This window comes from Salvelinus fontinalis, chromosome 19, assembly GCF_029448725.1.
Source record: "Salvelinus fontinalis isolate EN_2023a chromosome 19, ASM2944872v1, whole genome shotgun sequence".
Taxonomy (NCBI): Eukaryota; Metazoa; Chordata; class Actinopteri; order Salmoniformes; family Salmonidae; genus Salvelinus; species Salvelinus fontinalis.
In genome coordinates, this window is record NC_074683.1 from 51,794,712 (window position 1) to 51,813,524 (window position 18,813).

Genomic DNA, 18,813 nt, shown 5'->3' on the forward strand with positions numbered 1-18,813 from the left:
CTGAGGGGTACAACACTGAAGGCCACCAGTAGCCCTGAGGGGTACAACACTGAAGGCCACCAGTAGCCCTGAGGGGTAGAACACTGAAGGCCACCAGTAGCCCTGAGGGGTACAACACTGAAGGCCACCATTAGCCCTGAGGGGTACAACACTGAAGGCCACCAGTAGCCCTGAGGGGTAGAACACTGAAGGCCACCAGTAGCCCTGAGGGGTAGAACACTGAAGGCCACCAGTAGCCCTGAGGGGTACAAGACTGAAGGTCACCAGTAGCCCTGAGGGGTAGAACACTGAAGGCCACAAGTAGCCCTTAGGGGTACAACACTGACGGCCACCAGTAGCCCTGAGGGGTACAACACTGAAGGCCACCAGTAGCCCTGAGGGGTAGAACACTGAAGGCCACCAGTAGCCCTGAGGGGTACAACACTGAAGGCCACCAGTAGCCCTGAGGGGTACAAGACTGAAGGCCACCATTAGCCCTGAGGGGTAGAACACTGAAGGCCACCAGTAGCCCTGAGGGGTACAAGACTGAAGGCCACCATTAGCCCTGAGGGGTAGAACACTGAAGGCCACCAGTAGCCCTGAGGGGTAGAACACTGAAGGCCACCAGTAGCCCTGAGGGGTACAACACTGAAGGCCACCAGTAGCCCTGAGGGGTAGAACACTGAAGGCCACCAGTAGCCCTGAGGGGTATAACACTGAAAGCCACCAGTAGCCCTGAGGGGTAGAACACTGAAGGCCACCAGTAGCCCTGAGGGGTAGAACACTGAAGGCCACCAGTAGCCCTGAGGGGTAGAACACTGAAGGCCACCAGTAGCCCTGAGGGGTACAAGACTGAAGGCCACCAGTAGCCCTGAGGGGTAGAACACTGAAGGCCACCAGTAGCCCTGAGGGGTACAAGACTGAAGGCCACCAGTAGCCCTGAGGGGTAGAACACTGAAGGCCACCAGTAGCCCTGAGGGGTACAACACTGAAGGCCACCAGTAGCCCTGAGGGGTACAACACTGAAGGCCACCAGTAGCCCTGAGGGGTAGAACACTGAAGGCCACCAGTAGCCCCTGAGGGGTACAACACTGAAGGCCACCAGTAGCCCTGAGGGGTACAACACTGAAGGCCACCAGTAGCCCTGAGGGGTAGAACACTGAAGGCCACCAGTAGCCCTGAGGGGTAGAACACTGAAGGCCACCAGTAGCCCTGAGGGGTAGAACACTGAAGGCCACCAGTAGCCCTGAGGGGTAGAACACTGAAGGCCACCAGTAGCCCTGAGGGGTACAGGACTGAAGGCCACCAGTAGCCCTGAGGGGTACAAGACTGAAGGCCACCAGTAGCCCTGAGGGGTACAAGACTGAAGGCCACCAGTAGCCCTGAGAGGTACAAGACTGAAGGCCACCAGTAGCCCTGAAGGGTACAAGACTGAAGGCCACCAGTAGCCCTGAGGGGTACAACACTGAAGGCCACCAGTAGCCCTGAGGGGTAGAACACTGAAGGCCACCAGTAGCCCTGAGGGGTAGAACACTGAAGGCCACCAGTAGCCCTGAGGGGTAGAAGACTGAAGGCCACCAGTAGCCCTGAGGGGTACAAGACTGAAGGCCACCAGTAGCCCTGAGGGGTACAAGACTGAAGTCCACCAGTAGCCCTGAGGGGTACAAGACTGAAGGCCACCAGTAGCCCTGAGGGGTACAAGACTGAAGGCCACCAGTAGCCCTGAGGGGTACAAGACTGAAGGCCACCAGTAGCCCTGAGGGGTACAAGACTGAAGGCCACCAGTAGCCCTGAGGGGTAGAACACTGAAGGCCACCAGTAGCCCTGAGGGGTACAACACTGACGGCCACCAGTAGCCCTGAGGGGTACAACACTGACGGCCACCATTAGCCCTGAGGGGTACAACACTGACGGCCACCAGTAGCCCTGAGGGGTACAACACTGAAGGTCACCAGTAGCCCTGAGGGGTACAAGACTGAAGGCCACCAGTAGCCCTGAGGGGTACAACACTGAAGTTCACCATTAGCCCTGAGGGGTACAACACTGAAAGCCACTTGTTCTGAATGTAAAATGGAATGTTTTTTGGATGCAGATTGTCTCTGAGATGTTGTCCATTCCTCTCCAACCCTATAATATCAGAGAGTTTTAAGACCTTCCCAATGGGTTGTCTAAATGAAGTCATTACATTCAACTGCTTACTATTTACTTGTAATGGCACCACTTCAACCTGTTCCTGCTGAGTTGAGATATAATTTAGATTCCCTCCCTGACAGAGGTGGTTCTTGTCCTTATTGTTTCTTCCAGGACTACGCGGAGAAGGAGAGGACGACGACCGCGGCCAAAGCCTTGGAGGACCCGAAGGCCAACTTCTACTGTGATCTGTGTGACAAGCAGTACTGCAAGCACCAGGAGTTTGACAACCACATTAACTCCTATGACCATGCTCACAAACAGGTATGTGGTCCTAGACTACCTCATGTTTACACACGCACGCACACGCACGCACGCACACACGCACGCACGCACGCACTCATTGGTTCAGTAGATATATACTGTAACTAGTGACAACCAATCAGTTGTTCAGTAGATATATACTGTAACTAGTGACTACATATATACTGTAACTAGTGACTACATATATACTGTAACTAGTGACTACATATATACTGTAACTAGTGACTACCACTCAGTTGTTCAGTAGATATATACTGTAACTAGTGACTACATATATACTGTAACTAGTGACAACCACTCAGTTGTTCAGTAGATATATACTGTAACTAGTGACTACATATATACTGTAACTAGTGACAACCACTCAGTTGTTCAGTAGATATATACTGTAACTAGTGACAACCACTCAGTTGTTCAGTAGATATATACTGTAACTAGTGACTACATATATACTGTAACTAGTGACAACCACTCAGTTGTTCAGTAGATATATACTGTAACTAGTGACTACATATATACTGTAACTAGTGACTACCACTCAGTTGTTCAGTAGATATATACTGTAACTAGTGACAACCACTCATTGGATCAGTAGATATATACTGTAACTAGTGACTACATATAAACTGTAACTAGTGACAACCACTCAGTTGTTCAGTAGATATATACTGTAACTAGTGACAACCACTCAGTTGTTCAGTAGATATATACTGTAACTAGTGACAACCACTCAGTTGTTCAGTAGATATATATTTTAACTAGTGACAACCACTCAGTTGTTCAGTAGATATATATTTTAACTAGTGACAACCACTCAGTTGTTCAGTAGATATATATTTTAACTAGTGACAACCACTCAGTTGTTCAGTAGATATATACTGTAACTAGTAACAACCACTCATTTGTTCAGTAGATATATACTGTAACTAGTGACTACATATATACTGTAACTAGTGACAACCACTCAGTTGTTCAGTAGATATATACTGTAACTAGTGACTACATATATACTGTAACTAGTGACAACCACTCAGTTGTTCAGTAGATATATACTGTAACTAGTGACTACATATATACTGTAACTAGTGACAACCACTCATTGGATCAGTAGATATATACTGTAACTAGTGACTACATATATACTGTAACAAGTGACAACCACTCATTGGATCAGTAGATATATACTGTAACTAGTGACAACCACTCAGTTGTTAAGTAGATATATACTGTAACTAGTGACAACCACTCAGTTGTTCAGTAGATATATACTGTAAATAGTGACAACCACTCATTGGATCAGTAGATATATACTGTAACTAGTGACTACATATATACTGTAACTAGTGACAACCACTCAGCTGTTCAGTACATATATACTGTAACTAGTGACAACCACTCATTGGATCAGTAGATATATACTGTAACTAGTGACAACCACTCAGTTGTTCAGTAGATATATACTGTAACTAGTGACAACCACTCATTGGATCAGTAGATATATACTGTAACTAGTGACTACATATATACTGTAACTAGTGACAACCACTCAGTTGTTCAGTAGATATATACTGTAACTAGTGACTACATATATACTGTAACTAGTGACAACCACTCAGTTGTTCAGTAGATATATACTGTAACTAGTGACAACCACTCAGTTGTTCAGTAGATATATACTGTAACTAGTGACTACATATATACTGTAACTAGTGACAACCACTCAGTTGTTCAGTAGATATATACTGTAACTAGTGACAACCACTCAGTTGTTCAGTAGATATATACTGTCACTAGTGACAACCACTCAGTTGTTCAGTAGATATATACTGTAACTAGTGACTACAAATATACTGTCACTAGTGACAACCACTCAGTTGTTCAGTAGATATATACTGTAACTAGTGACTACATATATACTGTAACTAGTGACAACCACTCAGTTGTTAAGTAGATATATACTGTAACTAGTGACTACATATATTCTGTAACTAGTGACAACCACACAGTTGTTCAGTAGATATATACTGTAACTAGTGACTACATATATACTGTAACTAGTGACAACCACTCAGTTGTTCAGTAGATATATACTGTAACTAGTGACTACATATATACTGTAACTAGTGACAACCACTCAGTTGTTAAGTAGATATAAACTGTAACTAGTGACTACATATATACTGTAACTAGTGACAACCACTCAGTTGTTCAGTAGATATATACTGTAACTAGTGACAACCACTCAGTTGTTCAGTAGATATATACTGTAACTAGTGACAACCACTCAGTTGTTAAGTAGATATATACTGTAACTAGTGACTACATATATACTGTAACTAGTGACAACCACTCAGTTGTTCAGTAGATATATACTGTAACTAGTGACTAAATATATACTGTAACTAGTGACAACCACTCAGTTGTTCAGTAGATATATACTGTAACTAGTGACAACCACTCAGTTGTTCAGTAGATATATACTGTAACTAGTGACAACCACCCAGTTGTTCAGTAGATATATACTGTAACTAGTGACAACCACTCAGTTGTTAAGTAGATATATACTGTAACTAGTGACTACATATATACTGTAACTAGTGACAACCACTCAGTTGTTAAGTAGATATAAACTGTAACTAGTGACTACATATATACTGTAACTAGTGACAACCACTCAGTTGTTCAGTAGATATATACTGTAACTAGTGACAACCACTCAGTTGTTCAGTAGATATATACTGTAACTAGTGACAACCACTCAGTTGTTAAGTAGATATATACTGTAACTAGTGACTACATATATACTGTAACTAGTGACAACCACTCAGTTGTTCAGTAGATATATACTGTAACTAGTGACTACATATATACTGTAACAAGTGACAACCACTCATTGGATCAGTAGATATATACTGTAACTAGTGACAACCACTCAGTTGTTAAGTAGATATATACTGTAACTAGTGACAACCACTCAGTTGTTCAGTAGATATATACTGTAAATAGTGACAACCACTCATTGGATCAGTAGATATATACTGTAACTAGTGACTACATATATACTGTAACTTGTGACAACCACTCAGCTGTTCAGTACATATATACTGTAACTAGTGACAACCACTCATTGGATCAGTAGATATATACTGTAACTAGTGACAACCACTCAGTTGTTCAGTAGATATATACTGTAACTAGTGACAACCACTCATTGGATCAGTAGATATATACTGTAACTAGTGACTACATATATACTGTAACTAGTGACAACCACTCATTGGATCAGTAGATATATACTGTAACTAGTGACAACCACTCAGTTGTTCAGTACATATATACTGTAACTAGTAACAACCACTCATTGGATCAGTAGATATATACTGTAACTAGTGACAACCACTCAGTTGTTCAGTAGATATATACTGTAACTAGTGACAACCACTCATTGGATCAGTAGATATATACTGTAACTAGTGACTACATATATACTGTAACTAGTGACAAGCACTCAGTTGTTCAGTAGATATATACTGTAACTAGTGACTACATATATACTGTAACTAGTGACAACCACTCAGTTGTTCAGTAGATATATACTGTAACTAGTGACAACCACTCAGTTGTTCAGTAGATATATACTGTAACTAGTGACTACATATATACTGTAACTAGTGACAAACACTCAGTTGTTCAGTAGATATATACTGTAACTAGTGACAACCACTCAGTTGTTCAGTAGATATATACTGTCACTAGTGACAACCACTCAGTTGTTCAGTAGATATATACTGTAACTAGTGACTACATATATACTGTAACTAGTGACAACCACTCAGTTGTTAAGTAGATATATACTGTAACTAGTGACTACATATATTCTGTAACTAGTGACAACCACACAGTTGTTCAGTAGATATATACTGTAACTAGTGACTACATATATACTGTAACTAGTGACAACCACTCAGTTGTTCAGTAGATATATACTGTAACTAGTGACTACATATATACTGTAACTAGTGACAACCACTCAGTTGTTAAGTAGATATAAACTGTAACTAGTGACTACATATATACTGTAACTAGTGACAACCACTCAGTTGTTCAGTAGATATATACTGTAACTAGTGACAACCACTCAGTTGTTCAGTAGATATATACTGTAACTAGTGACAACCACTCAGTTGTTCAGTAGATATATACTGTAACTAGTGACAACCACTCAGTTGTTAAGTAGATATATACTGTAACTAGTGACTAAATATATACTGTAACTAGTGACAACCACTCAGTTGTTCAGTAGATATATACTGTAACTAGTGACAACCACTCAGTTGTTCAGTAGATATATACTGTAACTAGTGACAACCACTCAGTTGTTCAGTAGATATATACTGTAACTAGTGACAACCACTCAGTTGTTCAGTAGATATATACTGTAACTAGTGACTACATATATACTGTAACTAGTGACTACATATATACTGTAACTAGTGACAACCACTCATTGGATCAGTAGATATATACTGTAACTAGTGACTACATATATACTGTAACTAGTGACAACCACTCAGCTGTTCAGTACATATATACTGTAACTAGTGACAACCACTCATTGGATCAGTAGATATATACTGTAACTAGTGACAACCACTCAGTTGTTCAGTAGATATATACTGTAACTAGTGACAACCACTCATTGGATCAGTAGATATATACTGTAACTAGTGACTACATATATACTGTAACTAGTGACAACCACTTATTGGATCAGTAGATATATACTGTAACTAGTGACTACATATATACTGTAACTAGTGACAACCACTCATTCGATCAGTAGATATATACTGTAACTAGTGACAACCACCCAGTTGTTCAGTAGATATATACTGTAACTAGTGACAACCACTCAGTTGTTCAGTAGATATATACTGTAACTAGTGACTACATATATACTGTAACTAGTGACAACCACTCATTGGATCAGTAGATATATACTGTAACTAGTGACTACATATATACTGTAACAAGTGACAACCACTCATTGGATCAGTAGATATATACTGTAACTAGTGACAACCACTCAGTTGTTAAGTAGATATATACTGTAACTAGTGACAACCACTCAGTTGTTCAGTAGATATATACTGTAAATAGTGACAACCACTCATTGGATCAGTAGATATATACTGTAACTAGTGACTACATATATACTGTAACTAGTGACAACCACTCATTGGATCAGTAGATATATACTGTAACTAGTGACAACCACTCAGTTGTTCAGTACATATATACTGTAACTAGTAACAACCACTCATTGGATCAGTAGATATATACTGTAACTAGTGACAACCACTCAGTTGTTCAGTAGATATATACTGTAACTAGTGACAACCACTCATTGGATCAGTAGATATATACTGTAACTAGTGACTACATATATACTGTAACTAGTGACAACCACTCAGTTGTTCAGTAGATATATACTGTAACTAGTGACTACATATATACTGTAACTAGTGACAACCACTCAGTTGTTCAGTAGATATATACTGTAACTAGTGACAACCACTCAGTTGTTCAGTAGATATATACTGTAACTAGTGACTACATATATACTGTAACTAGTGACAAACACTCAGTTGTTCAGTAGATATATACTGTAACTAGTGACAACCACTCAGTTGTTCAGTAGATATATACTGTCACTAGTGACAACCACTCAGTTGTTCAGTAGATATATACTGTAACTAGTGACTACATATATACTGTAACTAGTGACAACCACTCAGTTGTTAAGTAGATATATACTGTAACTAGTGACTACATATATACTGTAACTAGTGACAACCACTCAGTTGTTAAGTAGATATATACTGTAACTAGTGACTACATATATACTGTAACTAGTGACAACCACTCAGTTGTTAAGTAGATATATACTGTAACTAGTGAATACATATATACTGTAACTAGTGACAACCACTCAGTTGTTCAGTAGATATATACTGTAACTAGTGACAACCACTCAGTTGTTCAGTAGATATATACTGTAACTAGTGACAACCACTCAGTTGTTCAGTAGATATATACTGTAACTAGTGACAACCACTCAGTTGTTAAGTAGATATATACTGTAACTAGTGACTACATATATACTGTAACTAGTGACAACCACTCAGTTGTTCAGTAGATATATACTGTAACTAGTGACTAAATATATACTGTAACTAGTGACAACCACTCAGTTGTTCAGTAGATATATACTGTAACTAGTGACAACCACTCAGTTGTTCAGTAGATATATACTGTAACTAGTGACAACCACTCAGTTGTTCAGTAGATATATACTGTAACTAGTGACAACCACTCAGTTGTTCAGTAGATATATACTGTAACTAGTGACTACATATATACTGTAACTAGTGACTACATATATACTGTAACTAGTGACAACCACTCATTGGATCAGTAGATATATACTGTAACTAGTGACTACATATATACTGTAACTAGTGACAACCACTCAGCTGTTCAGTACATATATACTGTAACTAGTGACAACCACTCATTGGATCAGTAGATATATACTGTAACTAGTGACAACCACTCAGTTGTTCAGTAGATATATACTGTAACTAGTGACAACAGCTCATTGGATCAGTAGATATATACTGTAACTAGTGACTACATATATACTGTAACTAGTGACAACCACTTATTGGATCAGTAGATTTAAACTGTAACTAGTGACTACATATATACTGTAACTAGTGACAACCACTCATTGGATCAGTAGATATATACTGTAACTAGTGACAACCACTCAGTTGTTCAGTACATATATACTGTAACTAGTAACAACCACTCATTGGATCAGCAGATATATACTGTAACTAGTGACAACCACTCAGTTGTTCAGTAGATATATACTGTAACTAGTGACAACCACTCATTGGATCAGTAGATATATACTGTAACTAGTGACAACCACTCAGTTGTTCAGTAGATATATACTGTAACTAGTGACAACCACTCATTGGATCAGTAGATATATACTGTAACTAGTGACTACATATATACTGTAACTAGTGACAACCACTTATTGGATCAGTAGATATATACTGTAACTAGTGACTACATATATACTGTAACTAGTGACAACCACTCATTCGATCAGTAGATATATACTGTAACTAGTGACAACCACCCAGTTGTTCAGTAGATATATACTGTAACTAGTGACAACCACTCAGTTGTTCAGTAGATATATACTGTAACTAGTGACTACATATATACTGTAACTAGTGACAACCACTCATTGGATCAGTAGATATATACTGTAACTAGTGACTACATATATACTGTAACAAGTGACAACCACTCATTGGATCAGTAGATATATACTGTAACTAGTGACAACCACTCAGTTGTTAAGTAGATATATACTGTAACTAGTGACAACCACTCAGTTGTTCAGTAGATATATACTGTAAATAGTGACAACCACTCATTGGATCAGTAGATATATACTGTAACTAGTGACTACATATATACTGTAACTAGTGACAACCACTCATTGGATCAGTAGATATATACTGTAACTAGTGACAACCACTCAGTTGTTCAGTACATATATACTGTAACTAGTAACAACCACTCATTGGATCAGTAGATATATACTGTAACTAGTGACAACCACTCAGTTGTTCAGTAGATATATACTGTAACTAGTGACAACCACTCATTGGATCAGTAGATATATACTGTAACTAGTGACTACATATATACTGTAACTAGTGACAACCACTCAGTTGTTCAGTAGATATATACTGTAACTAGTGACTACATATATACTGTAACTAGTGACAACCACTCAGTTGTTCAGTAGATATATACTGTAACTAGTGACAACCACTCAGTTGTTCAGTAGATATATACTGTAACTAGTGACTACATATATACTGTAACTAGTGACAAACACTCAGTTGTTCAGTAGATATATACTGTAACTAGTGACAACCACTCAGTTGTTCAGTAGATATATACTGTCACTAGTGACAACCACTCAGTTGTTCAGTAGATATATACTGTAACTAGTGACTACATATATACTGTAACTAGTGACAACCACTCAGTTGTTAAGTAGATATATACTGTAACTAGTGACTACATATATACTGTAACTAGTGACAACCACTCAGTTGTTAAGTAGATATATACTGTAACTAGTGACTACATATATACTGTAACTAGTGACAACCACTCAGTTGTTAAGTAGATATATACTGTAACTAGTGAATACATATATACTGTAACTAGTGACAACCACTCAGTTGTTCAGTAGATATATACTGTAACTAGTGACAACCACTCAGTTGTTCAGTAGATATATACTGTAACTAGTGACAACCACTCAGTTGTTCAGTAGATATATACTGTAACTAGTGACAACCACTCAGTTGTTAAGTAGATATATACTGTAACTAGTGACTACATATATACTGTAACTAGTGACAACCACTCAGTTGTTCAGTAGATATATACTGTAACTAGTGACTAAATATATACTGTAACTAGTGACAACCACTCAGTTGTTCAGTAGATATATACTGTAACTAGTGACAACCACTCAGTTGTTCAGTAGATATATACTGTAACTAGTGACAACCACTCAGTTGTTCAGTAGATATATACTGTAACTAGTGACAACCACTCAGTTGTTCAGTAGATATATACTGTAACTAGTGACTACATATATACTGTAACTAGTGACTACATATATACTGTAACTAGTGACAACCACTCATTGGATCAGTAGATATATACTGTAACTAGTGACTACATATATACTGTAACTAGTGACAACCACTCAGCTGTTCAGTACATATATACTGTAACTAGTGACAACCACTCATTGGATCAGTAGATATATACTGTAACTAGTGACAACCACTCAGTTGTTCAGTAGATATATACTGTAACTAGTGACAACAGCTCATTGGATCAGTAGATATATACTGTAACTAGTGACTACATATATACTGTAACTAGTGACAACCACTTATTGGATCAGTAGATTTAAACTGTAACTAGTGACTACATATATACTGTAACTAGTGACAACCACTCATTGGATCAGTAGATATATACTGTAACTAGTGACAACCACTCAGTTGTTCAGTACATATATACTGTAACTAGTAACAACCACTCATTGGATCAGCAGATATATACTGTAACTAGTGACAACCACTCAGTTGTTCAGTAGATATATACTGTAACTAGTGACAACCACTCATTGGATCAGTAGATATATACTGTAACTAGTGACTACATATATACTGTAACTAGTGACAACCACTCAGTTGTTCAGTAGATATATACTGTAACTAGTGACTACATATATACTGTAACTAGTGACTACATATATACTGTAACTAGTGACAACCAATCAGTTGTTCAGTAGATATATACTGTAACTAGTGACTACATATATACTGTAACTAGTGACTACCACTCAGTTGTTCAGTAGATATATACTGTAACTAGTGACTACATATATACTGTAACTAGTGACAACCACTCAGTTGTTCAGTAGATATATACTGTAACTAGTGACTACATATATACTGTAACTAGTGACAACCACTCAGTTGTTCAGTAGATATATACTGTAACTAGTGACAACCACTCAGTTGTTCAGTAGATATATACTGTAACTAGTGACTACATATATACTGTAACTAGTGACAAACACTCAGTTGTTCAGTAGATATATACTGTAACTAGTGACAACCACTCAGTTGTTCAGTAGATATATACTGTCACTAGTGACAACCACTCAGTTGTTCAGTAGATATATACTGTAACTAGTGACTACATATATACTGTAACTAGTGACAACCACTCAGTTGTTCAGTAGATATATACTGTAACTAGTGACTACATATATACTGTAACTAGTGACAACCACTCAGTTGTTCAGTAGATATATACTGTAACTAGTGACTACATATATACTGTAACTAATGACAACCACTCAGTTGTTAAGTAGATATATACTGTAACTAGTGACTACATATATACTGTAACTAGTGACAACCACTCAGTTGTTCAGTAGATATATACTGTAACTAGTGACAACCACTCAGTTGTTCAGTAGATATATACTGTAACTAGTGACAACCACTCAGTTGTTCAGTAGATATATACTGTAACTAGTGACAACCACTCAGTTGTTCAGTAGATATATACTGTAACTAGTGACAACCACTCATTGGATCAGTAGATATATACTGTAACTAGTGACTACATATATACTGTAACTAGTGACAACCACTTATTGGATCAGTAGATATATACTGTAACTAGTGACTACATATATACTGTAACTAGTGACAACCACTCATTGGATCAGTAGATATATACTGTAACTAGTGACAACCACTCAGTTGTTCAGTACATATATACTGTAACTAGTAACAACCACTCATTGGATCAGCAGATATATACTGTAACTAGTGACAACCACTCAGTTGTTCAGTAGATATATACTGTAACTAGTGACAACCACTCATTGGATCAGCAGATATATACTGTAACTAGTGACAACCACTCAGTTGTTCAGTAGATATATACTGTAACTAGTGACAACCACTCATTGGATCAGTAGATATATACTGTAACTAGTGACTACATATATACTGTAACTAGTGACAACCACTCAGTTGTTCAGTAGATATATACTGTAACTAGTGACTACATATATACTGTAACTAGTGACTACATATATACTGTAACTAGTGACAACCACTCAGTTGTTCAGTAGATATATACTGTAACTAGTGACTACATATATACTGTAACTAGTGACTACCACTCAGTTGTTCAGTAGATATATACTGTAACTAGTGACTACATATATACTGTAACTAGTGACAACCACTCAGTTGTTCAGTAGATATATACTGTAACTAGTGACTACATATATACTGTAACTAGTGACAACCACTCAGTTGTTCAGTAGATATATACTGTAACTAGTGACAACCACTCAGTTGTTCAGTAGATATATACTGTAACTAGTGACTACATATATATTGTAACTAGTGACAAACACTCAGTTGTTCAGTAGATATAAACTGTAACTAGTGACAACCACTCAGTTGTTCAGTAGATATATACTGTAACTAGTGACAACCACTCAGTTGTTCAGTAGATATATACTGTAACTAGTGACAACCACTCAGTTGTTCAGTAGATATATACTGTAACTAGTGACAACCACTCAGTTGTTAAGTAGATATATACTGTAACTAGTGACTACATATATACTGTAACTAGTGACAACCACTCAGTTGTTCAGTAGATATATACTGTAACTAGTGACTAAATATATACTGTAACTAGTGACAACCACTCAGTTGTTCAGTAGATATATACTGTAACTAGTGACAACCACTCAGTTGTTCAGTAGATATATACTGTAACTAGTGACAACCACTCAGTTGTTCAGTAGATATATACTGTAACTAGTGACAACCACTCAGTTGTTCAGTAGATATATACTGTAACTAGTGACTACATATATACTGTAACTAGTGACTACATATATACTGTAACTAGTGACAACCACTCATTGGATCAGTAGATATATACTGTAACTAGTGACTACATATATACTGTAACTAGTGACAACCACTCAGCTGTTCAGTACATATATACTGTAACTAGTGACAACCACTCATTGGATCAGTAGATATATACTGTAACTAGTGACAACCACTCAGTTGTTCAGTAGATATATACTGTAACTAGTGACAACAGCTCATTGGATCAGTAGATATATACTGTAACTAGTGACTACATATATACTGTAACTAGTGACAACCACTTATTGGATCAGTAGATTTAAACTGTAACTAGTGACTACATATATACTGTAACTAGTGACAACCACTCATTGGATCAGTAGATATATACTGTAACTAGTGACAACCACTCAGTTGTTCAGTACATATATACTGTAACTAGTAACAACCACTCATTGGATCAGCAGATATATACTGTAACTAGTGACAACCACTCAGTTGTTCAGTAGATATATACTGTAACTAGTGACAACCACTCATTGGATCAGTAGATATATACTGTAACTAGTGACTACATATATACTGTAACTAGTGACAACCACTCAGTTGTTCAGTAGATATATACTGTAACTAGTGACTACATATATACTGTAACTAGTGACTACATATATACTGTAACTAGTGACAACCAATCAGTTGTTCAGTAGATATATACTGTAACTAGTGACTACATATATACTGTAACTAGTGACTACCACTCAGTTGTTCAGTAGATATATACTGTAACTAGTGACTACATATATACTGTAACTAGTGACAACCACTCAGTTGTTCAGTAGATATATACTGTAACTAGTGACTACATATATACTGTAACTAGTGACAACCACTCAGTTGTTCAGTAGATATATACTGTAACTAGTGACAACCACTCAGTTGTTCAGTAGATATATACTGTAACTAGTGACTACATATATACTGTAACTAGTGACAAACACTCAGTTGTTCAGTAGATATATACTGTAACTAGTGACAACCACTCAGTTGTTCAGTAGATATATACTGTCACTAGTGACAACCACTCAGTTGTTCAGTAGATATATACTGTAACTAGTGACTACATATATACTGTAACTAGTGACAACCACTCAGTTGTTCAGTAGATATATACTGTAACTAGTGACTACATATATACTGTAACTAGTGACAACCACTCAGTTGTTCAGTAGATATATACTGTAACTAGTGACTACATATATACTGTAACTAATGACAACCACTCAGTTGTTAAGTAGATATATACTGTAACTAGTGACTACATATATACTGTAACTAGTGACAACCACTCAGTTGTTCAGTAGATATATACTGTAACTAGTGACAACCACTCAGTTGTTCAGTAGATATATACTGTAACTAGTGACAACCACTCAGTTGTTCAGTAGATATATACTGTAACTAGTGACAACCACTCAGTTGTTCAGTAGATATATACTGTAACTAGTGACAACCACTCATTGGATCAGTAGATATATACTGTAACTAGTGACTACATATATACTGTAACTAGTGACAACCACTTATTGGATCAGTAGATATATACTGTAACTAGTGACTACATATATACTGTAACTAGTGACAACCACTCATTGGATCAGTAGATATATACTGTAACTAGTGACAACCACTCAGTTGTTCAGTACATATATACTGTAACTAGTAACAACCACTCATTGGATCAGCAGATATATACTGTAACTAGTGACAACCACTCAGTTGTTCAGTAGATATATACTGTAACTAGTGACAACCACTCATTGGATCAGCAGATATATACTGTAACTAGTGACAACCACTCAGTTGTTCAGTAGATATATACTGTAACTAGTGACAACCACTCATTGGATCAGTAGATATATACTGTAACTAGTGACTACATATATACTGTAACTAGTGACAACCACTCAGTTGTTCAGTAGATATATACTGTAACTAGTGACTACATATATACTGTAACTAGTGACTACATATATACTGTAACTAGTGACAACCACTCAGTTGTTCAGTAGATATATACTGTAACTAGTGACTACATATATACTGTAACTAGTGACTACCACTCAGTTGTTCAGTAGATATATACTGTAACTAGTGACTACATATATACTGTAACTAGTGACAACCACTCAGTTGTTCAGTAGATATATACTGTAACTAGTGACTACATATATACTGTAACTAGTGACAACCACTCAGTTGTTCAGTAGATATATACTGTAACTAGTGACAACCACTCAGTTGTTCAGTAGATATATACTGTAACTAGTGACTACATATATATTGTAACTAGTGACAAACACTCAGTTGTTCAGTAGATATAAACTGTAACTAGTGACAACCACTCAGTTGTTCAGTAGATATATACTGTCACTAGTGATAACCACTCAGTTGTTCAGTAGATATATACTGTAACTAGTGACTACATATATACTGTAACTAGTGACAACCACTCAGTTGTTCAGTAGATAGATACTGTAACTAGTGACTACATATATACTGTAACTAGTGACAACCACTCAGTTGTTCAGTAGATATATACTGTAACTAGTGACTACATATATACTGTAACTAGTGACAACCACTCAGTTGTTCAGTAGATATATACTGTAACTAGTGACTACATATATACTGTAACTAGTGACAACCACTCAGTTGTTCAGTAGATATATACTGTAACTAGTGACTACATATATACTGTAACTAATGACAACCACTCAGTTGTTAAGTAGATATATACTGTAACTAGTGACTACATATATACTGTAACTAGTGACAACCACTCAGTTGTTCAGTAGATATATACTGTAACTAGTGACAACCACTCAGTTGTTCAGTAGATATATACTGTAACTAGTGACAACCACTCAGTTGTTCAGTAGATATATACTGTAACTAGTGACAACCACTCAGTTGTTAAGTAGATATATACTGTAACTAGTGACTACATATATACTGTAACTAGTGACAACCACTCAGTTGTTCAGTAGATATATACTGTAACTAGTGACTACATATATACTGTAACTAGTGACAACCACTCAGTTGTTCAGTAGATATATACTGTAACTAGTGACTACATATATACTGTAACTAGTGACAACCACTCAGTTGTTCAGTAGATATATACTGTAACTAGTGACAACCACTCAGTTGTTCAGTAGATATATACTGTAACTAGTGACAAACACTCATTGGTTCAGTAGATATATACTGTAACTAGTGACTACATATATACTGTAACTAGTGACTACATATATACTGTAACTAGTGACTACATATATACTGTAACTAGTGACAACCACTCAGTTGTTCAGTAGATATATACTGTAACTAGTGACTACATATATACTGTAACTAGTGACAACCACTCAGTTGTTAAGTAGATATATACTGTAACTAGTGACTACATATATACTGTAACTAGTGACAACCACTCAGTTGTTAAGTAGATATATACTGTAACTAGTGACAACCTCTCATTTGTTCAGTAGATATATACTGTAACTAGTGACTACATATATACTGTAACTAGTGACTACCACTCAGTTGTTCAGTAGATATATACTGTAACTAGTGACAACCACTCATTTGTTCAGTAGATATATACTGTAACTAGTGACAACCACTCAGTTGTTGAGTAGATATATACTGTAACTAGTGACAACCACTCATTTGTTCAGTAGATATATACTGTAACTAGTGACTACATATATACTGTAACTAGTGACTACCACTCAGTTGTTCAGTAGATATATACTGTAACTAGTGACTACATATATACTGTAACTAGTGACAACCACTCAGTTGTTCAGTAGATATATACTGTAACTAGTGACTACATATATACTGTAACTAGTGACAACCACTCATTTGTTCAGTAGATATATACTGTAACTAGTGACTACATATATACTGTAACTAGTGACAACCACTCAGTTGTTCAGTAGATATATACTGTAACTAGTGACAACCACTCAGTTGTTCAGTAGATATATACTGTAACTAGTGACTACATATATACTGTAACTAGTGACTAAAAAATATACTGTAACTAGTGACAACCACTCATTGGATCAGTAGATATATAATGTAACTAGTGACTACATATATACTGTAACTAGTGACTACATATATACTGTAACTAGTGACAACCACTCAGTTGTTCAGTAGATATATACTGTAACTAGTGACAACCACTCAGTTGTTTAGTAGATATATACTGTAACTAGTGACAACCACTCAGTTGTTCAGTAGATATATACTGTAACTAGTGACAACCACTCAGTTGTTCAGTACATATATACTGTAACTAGTGACAACCACTCAGTTGTTCAGTAGATATATACTGTAACTAGTGACAACCACTCAGTTGTTCAGTAGATATATACTGTAACTAGTGACAACCACTCAGTTTCTGCTCGATACATATAACCCTTCCCTTTCTGTTAGATACATATAACCCTTCCCTTTCTGTTAGATACATATAACCCTTCCCTTTCTGCTTGTTAGATACATATAACCCTTCCCTTTCTGTTAGATACATATAACCCTTCCCTTTCTGTTTGTTAGATACATATATGTCACGCCCTGGCCTTATTATTCTTTGTTTTCTTTATTATTTTAGTTAGGTCAGGGTGTGACATGGGTAATGTTTATGTTTTGTTGGTTTTGGGTGTTTATTTGGTAAAGGGGTTATGGGGTGTAGTAGATGGTTTTGTGT

At 36.9% G+C, this 18,813-nt stretch overlaps 1 protein-coding gene across 1 annotated transcript in view; it reads left to right on the forward strand.

Moving 5' to 3' along the window:
• The first annotated feature begins 2,175 nt into the window (after positions 1–2,175).
• The window catches only part of LOC129816942 (zinc finger protein 804A-like), a 44,467-nt gene continuing 27,829 nt past the window's right edge, over positions 2,176–18,813 (forward strand). The window contains exon 1 of the mRNA XM_055871924.1: positions 2,176–2,433. Within this exon, the coding sequence (XP_055727899.1) occupies positions 2,191–2,433 (243 nt within the window). The 5' untranslated portion in view covers positions 2,176–2,190. The remainder of the gene's footprint in view (positions 2,434–18,813) is intronic.